This window comes from Ictalurus punctatus, chromosome 11 (genome assembly GCF_001660625.3).
Source record: "Ictalurus punctatus breed USDA103 chromosome 11, Coco_2.0, whole genome shotgun sequence".
NCBI classification, from domain to species: Eukaryota; Metazoa; Chordata; class Actinopteri; order Siluriformes; family Ictaluridae; genus Ictalurus; species Ictalurus punctatus.
In genome coordinates, this window is record NC_030426.2 from 24520238 (window position 1) to 24529757 (window position 9520).

General features: G+C 45.7%; 1 protein-coding gene across 1 annotated transcript; it reads left to right on the forward strand.

Annotated features, from left to right (window-relative positions):
* Window positions 1-737: 737 nt before the first annotated feature.
* On the forward strand, window positions 738-3789 carry LOC108271664 (putative uncharacterized protein DDB_G0282133). The gene is made up of 4 exons (XM_017479382.3): window positions 738-1071; window positions 1906-2010; window positions 2255-2286; window positions 2399-3789. Exons 1-4 carry the CDS (start codon window positions 942-944, stop codon window positions 2816-2818), a joined length of 687 nt encoding a protein of 228 aa, XP_017334871.2. The 5' UTR covers window positions 738-941; the 3' UTR covers window positions 2819-3789.
* Window positions 3790-9520: the final 5731 nt, after the last annotated feature.

A 9520-nucleotide genomic window follows, 5' to 3' on the forward strand; every position in this document is an offset into this window, starting at 1 on the left:
AGTGAACGAAAACAAAAGAGTCACATGACCAGTCAGCGTCCGTACCGCAGTGCCCTCTGCTGGCCGTGGCGTAACATTAATGAATGTTTATTCAACAGTTAAACAGAGCAGATTGAACTCTTCACTTTTTCAGTAACATGACGAGCTGCATTATGATGTCAGGTCCACCATGGACAATCTCCCCAGAGGGCACGCGTGTTTTTGAACTTCTTATTTAGTTTTATTTCCTGTGTTTGTGCTCACCTCAGGTGTATTTCTCCTGATTAGTTTATTTAAGTTCTGTGTTTTCTCTCCTTAGTTGCTTGGCATTTATGTTTTCCCCTGTCATAGCCTTGTCTTAATTTTGGTCGGTTTTGCTAGGGCTTGGTTCTTTTTCTTTCTTCTGGTTATTTTTTAGTTGTTTATTTAATAACGCTAATCTGCACTCGCATCAGTCTTCCTGGATTTGTTACATATGTATTTTGGGTTTGTTTTGTTTTGTTTTGGGGCAGAAAATAAGAAGCTGGTAATGGAACGACTGTTTATCTCATAAATTTAATAATTGGTCTCTAGAGAAGTGAGTGCATATGCAGGGCGAGGAATCAACATCAAGTGCAGATATGATGATGAATATATCAGAAGAAACATCAGATTTATATGTAAATTTACTGTATAACTGTCTAAGTGTTGTTAATCAGCGCTAGGACACATATACACATATAAACTGATCTGATTGGTTGTGATTTGCAGATCTGTCCTATGAGAAGTCCATCAGTAAGACTGTCTATGTAGGAGGAGATTTGAATATCAGCTGTAAATACCCAGAATCCCTCAGGAGTGACCCCAAGTTTCTCTGCAAGAGGCTTCTAACTGCTGCTTGTTCTTATAAAGCATCTGTTAAAGAAAGTAGAAAATATGTAAATGAGGGGAAATTCTCCTTGTATGATGACGGAGAAACACAAATGTTGACTGTGAGTATTAGAAGTGTAACTGAGCAGGACTCTGGTGAATACTGGTGTGGAGCTGAAGTAGACTGGAAATCTGATCATGGATACAGGGTTTATTTCACACAGATCGACCTGACAGTTACTGGTGAGTTTGTATGAGTAAAGCTGCTTTTCTGTAATTTCAGACCATTCTGACAGCTTGATTTATCTTAGAATGTATTTTATATTCTTGCTCTATTGGAAGAGAGGTTTTGCTTCTTACTGAAATACATTTGCTTACTTCAAGCATTTATTCATCAACAGAAAAAGAAAATGAATTCATTCATCTTCACAGAGTCACATCCTCATTGACACTTAACAGTAATGTAGTGTAGCCATTCCACTTCTCAGCATGTTTGTGGGAGTGGGAGAAAACCAGAGAACCCGGAGGAATCACAGAACAGAACATGTAAAAACTTCATGTAGATAGTAACCTGAGCTGTAGACTTACTGAAAAACATCTGCTGTACTCACAGAGACCAGGATGCTCATAATGAATCCCACTATCAGGCTACACCCAGAGGTGGAGGGTTCTCTTATGAGTCTGGTTCCTCTCAATGTCCTCATTACTTATAATATTTTGTCCCTTAACACCAAATTTTTACTCTCAACACTTTTATACATAAGAGCCCTGTACTGCTTTCAGGCATATGCTGGATCTACATACGACTCCTTTATCACCCAAACTATCTATATGTTTCTGTGCTTTAAATCCACGTGTCCCTGTTTCAACATCAGTGCCAACAATATATTCATTATCATCTTTACCATCATTATTGTCTATGCCAACTTCTCTTAAAGGAGGTGATTATACTTTCATGCACCTCACGCCCACAGTCTAACTACATGACTATGATGTGACTATGATGATCAGGTTTTTCTGAATGATCAGTGTGTAGTTTAATGTGATCGTCTGACTGATCTCGTATTTCTCTTCCAGGATTTCCAGCTTTCACTGTGATCACTGTGTCTGTAATTCTGCTGCTGCTTCTGACTGGAGTCATATTCCTCATTGTGATTCTACATAAGAGACGCAGGACACAAAGTACACAAACACACACACACACACACACACACACACACACACACACACACCACCACCACCACCACCACCATAGAAAATGATGTTGGACTGCTACATGACTGATTCTCCTCCCAGTTAGTGTTATAGTCATATAATCAATAACACGTCAAACTCACGTCAAAAGGGTTTCAGTCATACATGTGGTGTCTGTACTTATAAAGATTAAACTAACACTTGTTCTTTTTCTTTCCTCATCTTCCTGAAGGCCCAGGAATAATGACACCAACTTACAGAGAGGTGAGTACAAATTAACAGTAAAACAACTCATTTACTTCATTAAGTAATTTGACAAAACATTTCAAGTTTTTACAACTTCTAAAACTTCTCTTTTTTATTATTATAATTTCAGGCAAATGAAAATGATTATGAAAATGACCCAAATGTGCTTCATTTCCAGTCAAGACAAATGACCAACCAATCAGATTCAGTCTACCAAAGTCTGAACTCCAACACCAACCAATCAGATTCAGTCTACCAAAGTCTGAACCCCAACACCAACCAATCAGATTCAGTCTACCAAAGTCTGAACCCCAACACCAACCAATCAGATTCAGTCTACCAAAGTCTGAACCCCAACACCAACCAATCAGATTCAGTCTACCAAAGTCTGAACCCCAACAACAACCAATCAGATTCAGTCTACCAAAGTCTGAACCCCACCACCAACCAATCAGATTCAGTCTACCAAAGTCTGAATCCCAACACCAACCAATCAGATTCGGTCTACCAAAGTCTGAACCCCAACACCAACCAATCAGATTCGGTCTAACAAAGTCTCAAGTGTTAAACGGGCCAGTTGGACACAGTTGGAGTCAGAAATTGTCCTCTAACCAATGAGATTGTTGCTGCCAGATTCTCTATTAAACTGGACTGGCCTCTCATTTGAAAATTATTCCAGTTTCAAACTAAATTGTGGAATAACCTGTCAAGATCAGATAATGTAAATTAATAGTTTTTCAAAAAGCCAGTTTATCGCTGTTCAGAAGTTTGCTATATGCTTGGAAACCAGCACATGGAAGTGCTGAGAGCCTTCATCCTCATCCTGAAATGTGGTCAAATAAAGTGTATAAAAGATGCCATTTCATATGTTAGATATCATGTGTTCTGTGATTACTTGATGCTGAAAGTTTGTGCTTCTAGGTTTGTTTTACAATTCTCTGTCTTTCTTATTTTCACTTTGATTATTAAACATTTAATTAATCCTAAAGGGGAGTGTAGAATATTATGTATTTTAAACTCCACTCAATGCTTCCTGTGTGTTGTACGTTTACTCCTTTACATTTTGAGTACTGCATTGACAATGGACTGTGGTTGCTATGCGTTACTTGGTAGGTTCTATTTTCTAGACTTAGGTCACTTTGAGTTTCCAGCCACAGAGTGTTTGTAAGAAAGGGAGTCAAAGGTTACAGGTGTTTTGGATGATGAGACCATGAAGTTGTCACATGAATAAATGAATAAATTCTGTTTCCATCCCTCCACTTTTGTGGCTGCCTGCATCTCTTTATGAAGAAAAAAATACACTATGAAATTCTGTGCTTCAGGTCTTTCTCCTGGTCAAAATAACACACTTCCAAAAACTTGACAAATGAAACAAAAGCAGCAGCAGCTGGAATGGGAAATGTTATGTGATCATGGACTTTGTAATGTTGTAATTCTGTTCTTATTCCCTTCACATTAAGAACAAAAAGCAGTTAGACAGATTCAGGGATATTTCTGGAGGATATAAGAACATATTCTGATACAGTTTCATTGTAATTGTTAGATCCTTGGCTACACACCCTTCTACTCTTCAGTACTCACAGACAATGGTCTACTTACCCCTGGCTCTGCCCACTTACAGGCTTCTTAACATGACATGAACCTGGACTATTTCAGTACTGACCTGAACAATTGCTGCTCCGAAGCACTTATAGTGGTCATGCACGTTACACACCACAATGTGATTCGAGCCTTCTCTTGAGTTTTGGTCACATTTTTATTCTTACATGGATGTAGTGCTTCCCTCCTGTGTGTCTCACATTATCCTCTAGATGGCAGCAGCAGCATCAGACCAACTCACAATAAACACTTTAACTCTATTGATTACTGCTGTAACTCTCCACCTGTGGACTCAGAGCTGTGTTTTAAATGAAGATAAATCAGATAAGCAAGAAATAAATTTAAAAGATCAATACTGAAATGGAAAATCAGTGATGGGGAGATGCCATGTGACCCTATGCAATGCAGAGTTACTCTTACCACACCCACATTGATTATTTCTTGTTTAATTGCTCTCATACCACAACAAAAGAACAACACATTATACTTTTTATAGATGCATTTCATGCTGTAGTTAATATTATCACTTATGATACAGTAGCTATAAACAGTTGCTCCCTCACCAGCCTCTCTTTTTTCTCTCACTTGAAGTTAATAAGACAGAAATACAGGAGAGACTGGAGCGCTAAGTCCTATTTCCTGTAAACAATCTGGTGGAGGTAAACACACTGACTATTACAAAGTGCTGACACTGAAGACTCTGCCTTTAAATGTTATAAAACATTAATCACCATCTTAATGACCATCTTCAGAATCAATAATTCAGCAAAGCTTTGATATATTAGTCACTGGTGTATTATTAATTCTTTTAAACAAGCACACTGTGGGCCATCTACAGCACATTATAATCAAGTTTTGTGTTTTTGATGTTCACTTGTTATATTTTGGACCTAAATTATTCAACCATGTTTTGAAAAGAACAAAAATTTATTTTATGTGGTGTCCCAACATATAATATATAACTTAAAGTATATTCACTCATTCATCAGTATTCTCTTTGTTTTTCTCAGTATTCTCTTTCTTCTGGTCAGAGTCATGGTGGATCTGGATCCTACCAGAGAACAGTAACATATGATGGGTGGATGGATGGATGGTAAATGGTCTGCACTTATATAGCACTTTTATCCAAAGCACTTTACACTGTGTCTCATTCACCAATTCACACACACACTCTCACACACCAATGGGAGCAGAGCTGCCATGCAAGGTGCTAACTTGCCATTGGAGCAACTTGGGGTTCAGTGCCTTGCCCAAGGATACTTCGGCATGTGGAGTCACGTGGGCCGGGAATCAAACTACCAACCCTACGATTAATGGACAACCCGCTCTACCACCTGGGCCACAGCTGCTCATGTGGATGGATGGGTGGATGGATGGACAATGGATGGACGGGTGGATGGATAGATGGACGGATGGACGCGTGGATGGATGGATGGATGGGTGGGTGGATGAATGGGTGGGTGGATGGGTGGACAGATGGATGGACGGGTGGATGGGTGGATAGACAGGAGGGCAGATGGATGGATGGATGGGTGGATGGATTAAACATGCTGCTTATACATGGTGCCTGTCACAAATGACTGGTAGAACATATGTAGCTATGACAAGTTGAAATGTGATATGCTCTATGTTCACTGATGTTATCTCGCAGCATCTGGCCTACTTCCTCCTCTATAGCCGGGCGGCGGGCCTCCGGGACCCGTTAGGGCCACTGCCTCACCACCACTCCTGGCGGGGTCTTGATTTCGTGGTGTACCAACTTGATCATTCCTGGGGAAGTAGAAAATACATCAGTGAACTGCCCTACTAGCTCTGATAATTCCTGCCTTTGCCCGGGAGTGAGGTCTTCACCCAGCTGGACAAAGGTACCTTCCTCCTGGCTTGTCTCTATGGTCACGAATGCCGACACCACTGGGGCTGGCTCTACCCATTTCTTTAGCAGGTTTATGTGGTAAGTTTGTGGGTCTGCTCGCTTACCGGGCTGTTGCAGGCGATAGTTCATGGCCCCTTTTTCTCAAGGACGGTGTATGGCCCTTACCACCGGGCCAGGAACTTTCAGCCACTGTTCAGTACCAGGAAGAGCACCTGATCGCCAGGTTGAAACTCCCAGGATTTTACTGGGCGGTCGTACACTCGCTTCTGTTGCTCTTGGGCAGCTCTTAGGTGCTCCTGAATGATCGGGGCTACTCGGTCGATCCTCTTCTGCATTTCCTGTACGTATTCGATGACTGAGTGGAATGGGGAGGGCTGCTCCTGCCAGGCCTCCCGGGCCACGTCCGGGAGTCCGCGAGGCTGCCGCCCAAAGAGGTGCTCGAAAGGGGTAAAGCCTGTGGAAGCCTGGAGGCACTCCTGGATGGCGAAGAGGACGTCGGGCAGGAGGAGGTCCCAATTTCTCCCTTCTTCATTTACCACCCTCTGTATCAGCTGTTTTAGGGTCTGATTAAACCTCTCGACAAGCCCATTGGTCTGGGATGTGGTAGATGGACACCTTTAGGTGTTTTACCTGCAACAGCCGAGACAGATCAGACATTTGCTTAGAAACAAAGGGCGTACCTTGGTCAGTCAGGATGTCCTTAGGTATCCCTACCTGGCTGAAGAGAAGCAGCAGCTCTTTTGCAATATTGCGGGAGGTGGCTTTGCGGAGGGGTACCACCTCGGGGTATCGGGTGGCATAGTCCAGGATGATGAGTATGTACTCGTGACCCTGGGCGGATTTGGGAAGTGGCCCCACGAGGTCCATGCTATGATGGGCAGAGGAATGAGAGGCGCTGGTTGGGGCCTCCATGGGGCGGTACACTGGCACTGAGGGCATTGCTGACAGAAGCCCCGGACCTCCGCTTCCATTCCTGGCCAAACAAAATGATCCCTCAGTTTCTCCAGGGTGTTTCCGCCCCCAAGTGCCTGCCGAGTGGAAGGGTGTGGGCCAGGTGCATCACTGTTTGGGTTTTTGACTTTGGCACTACGAGGATATCCACCTGCTCCCCTCGGTGGCAGGCCCGTTGGTAGAGGAGGCCACCCCAGACGCGGAAGCAGGAGGAGGGAAGCCTCAGGTTAGGGTCCTGGTCGATTCCCTCTATCACTCGCACCTGGGCCCAGCAGTGTTTCAGGCGGTCGTCCTCCTTCTGCTCCTGTCCAAAATTTCCCTGCCGGTTCACCTGGTGAAATACAGACGACATTGGGTTAGAGTGTGTGTGCAACTTACCTTCCGTGGTGGCGTCTCACCTTCCCCGGCCAGTCTCTTCCGAGGAGCAGGGGCACCGGGAGATCAGGAATAACGCCAACTTGGAGGGGCCAGACCCCAGCTTTACTCCGGATCTGGACCTTTGCCACAGGGACTCCCCGGCTACCCCCATGGATGCAGTTTACGGTGATGGCCCCGCTCCGGACGAGTTCTTTGGCAGGATCATCGGTTGGGCGAGGGTCACGGTGCTCCCGGTGTCCAGCAGGGTGGTGACCGGGTTCCACTCGACCCACACCGTCAGGGTAGGGGCTTTTAGTGGGTGCGGTGAATGGAGGGCGCACCCCACCAACCATGGCTTGGACCTTCTTGGTTGGCCCTAGTGCCGACTCCCTGTCTCACGGACAGGTGAACTCTGGAGGGTCCTCCAGGTGCCTGGACAGTGCTGGTGGTCAGGCGGTTAGGAGCTCCTGGGGTGTCTCTGGCGCATGCACACCCACAGCCTGGTGCTCCATTGGAGGTAAAGCCCTTAGGAACCAGTCCATGGCCACTTTTTCTGCCACCTCGGTGAAGATGTGTATGTCTGGTTGGAGCCACCTCTTGGCTGTGCAGATGAGGATGTTCAGCTGTCCACGTGGTCTGGACCCCAGCCGATAAGCCCATTGATGGAATTCCGCTGCGGCCTGGTGGGGAGTTCGCCCACACCACGCCAGGACTCCCTTTTTCATTTCTCCGTAATCAGCTGCTTCCTCCGGCATGAGGGCTTAATAGGCTGTGCGCGCCTCCCCCGAGAGCAGCGGGCCGAGGATGCGGGGCCAATCGTCGTGGTCCCACTCTTCACGGCAGGCGATAGCTTCAAAGGTTTTGAAGTAGGCCTCGGATCTTCCTCAGGGGTTAGAGGGTGAAGCAGGTGGCGGACCTTGTGGCCCGGATCCGGGAGAGGCGTGGCGGCGGCTGGAGTCGCTGTCCTCAGGTCCACTAGCTCCTCGGCTGTGGCTTGTAGGCTGTGGGTGAGCTGCTGTGTGATGGTCTGTTGCTGGATGCTGACCTCCAGAAAGCGTTGTAGCACGGGATCCATGTTTCCCAATGACCGTAAGTGGGATGGGAAGAATAGTGGAAGAGGGGAAAAAAAGGGGAAATTTAAAAAAAAAAAAAAATCTTCCCCTCCTTTTTTTTTTCTTTTCTCAGGTGGGTGGGTCTGTGCTCATGCCCACATCCTCCATCAATGTAGGGAAATAGCCCGTGAGGGGCAGAGCACAGACACACAGGAGGCCATTTGTCAGGTGGTCAGGGAAGTTTGCTTTTATTTTCTTTCCTTTTTCTTTTAGGGTTGAGGAGGTGTGTGTGTGTGTGTGTGTGTGTGTGTGTGTGTGTGAGTGGGTGTGGCTGGCATTGCACAGTTCTTCCGGGGTCGTGTCAGAGCTTCCCAGAAGCGTGCGGGCTTTCTTGTGCTCTCAGGCAATGCCGCGTGTGTGTTCAGAGAGCAGAGGCCTCCTCTGGATCCGAGTCGCCTGGAAGAGAGGAGGAAAAAAAAGAACAGACACACACACAGCGAGAACGAGAGAGAGAGAGAGAGAGAGGGCGATTAGTAAATGCCAAAGTCAAACTAATGACGAGTATTGGGAGAAGCTACGCGCACATGTCACAAGAGATACTTCTCTCCAAACGAGCGAAAGCGGGGCCTCTTATACTCTTCCCTCGTCTGCTGGATGGTGGATTTTTTCCGATCGGCACACCAGTCACCGGCCGGAGGTGTGTCGGTGGCTCCCCCCCCATTGTCGCATGCTTTCTGGTTGCCGTCGGTTTTGACGCAGGGCTGTCCCTTCCGGGCTAGCGCGGTAGTCGGGGAAGGAGCGATTTTAATACCTTGCGCGCCGGCTGTCGGTCTGTCGAGACAAGATCAACATTACACACACAATGTGTTGGAGACTTTTCTTGAGTTTTGATAACCAGGGGCATAACCTGGCCTGGGCATTGGGGGCTGTAGCCAATGTGAGAATTATACATTGATGTCGTGGGGGTCAGCTTTTTTCAGTTTTCCCAGATTAACTAGTTCGTGTAATGCAGTTGTGTGCTTCAGTGAACCACTGTGCTGTATCCTTAACACAGCACATGAACACAACACTTTAAATGCTATAATGCATGCGTGCCATGAACACCTTAAAAAAGTAGTATGTACTTTCCCACCAGAACACGCCCTCCTCAGCCCAACTGAGTGGCAAAACATCCAGCAAAATGGCTGTTATTAGGGGAAGCTGTGAAAACGCTAGTATAACTAACGATTATCATCTTAAATTATAGGCAGTTGGACTCATCAGTGGCCTTACAACTTGCCCAAATGCTGTGGTCCATGGACATTGGCATGTGGCCAGAAATCGGTTTTCCTGACATTTATATGCACTTGATTTTGAAGCTGGGGAAATACTCTAAGCAAAGCTTGAAGGCATACAAAAGCCTTGACGTTCGGTCCTACTT

Excerpts from the sequence above, each read along its gene's own strand:
- LOC108271664 (XM_017479382.3), top strand. The coding sequence starts at position 942 with ATGTTGACTGTGAGTATTAGAAGTGTAACTGAGCAGGACTCTGGTGAA. Across the intron at positions 1,072-1,905 it reads GATCGACCTGACAGTTACTG|GATTTCCAGCTTTCACTGTG; the intron begins GTGAGTTTGTAT and ends TTTCTCTTCCAG. Across the intron at positions 2,011-2,254 it reads TAAGAGACGCAGGACACAAA|GCCCAGGAATAATGACACCA; the intron begins GTACACAAACAC and ends ATCTTCCTGAAG.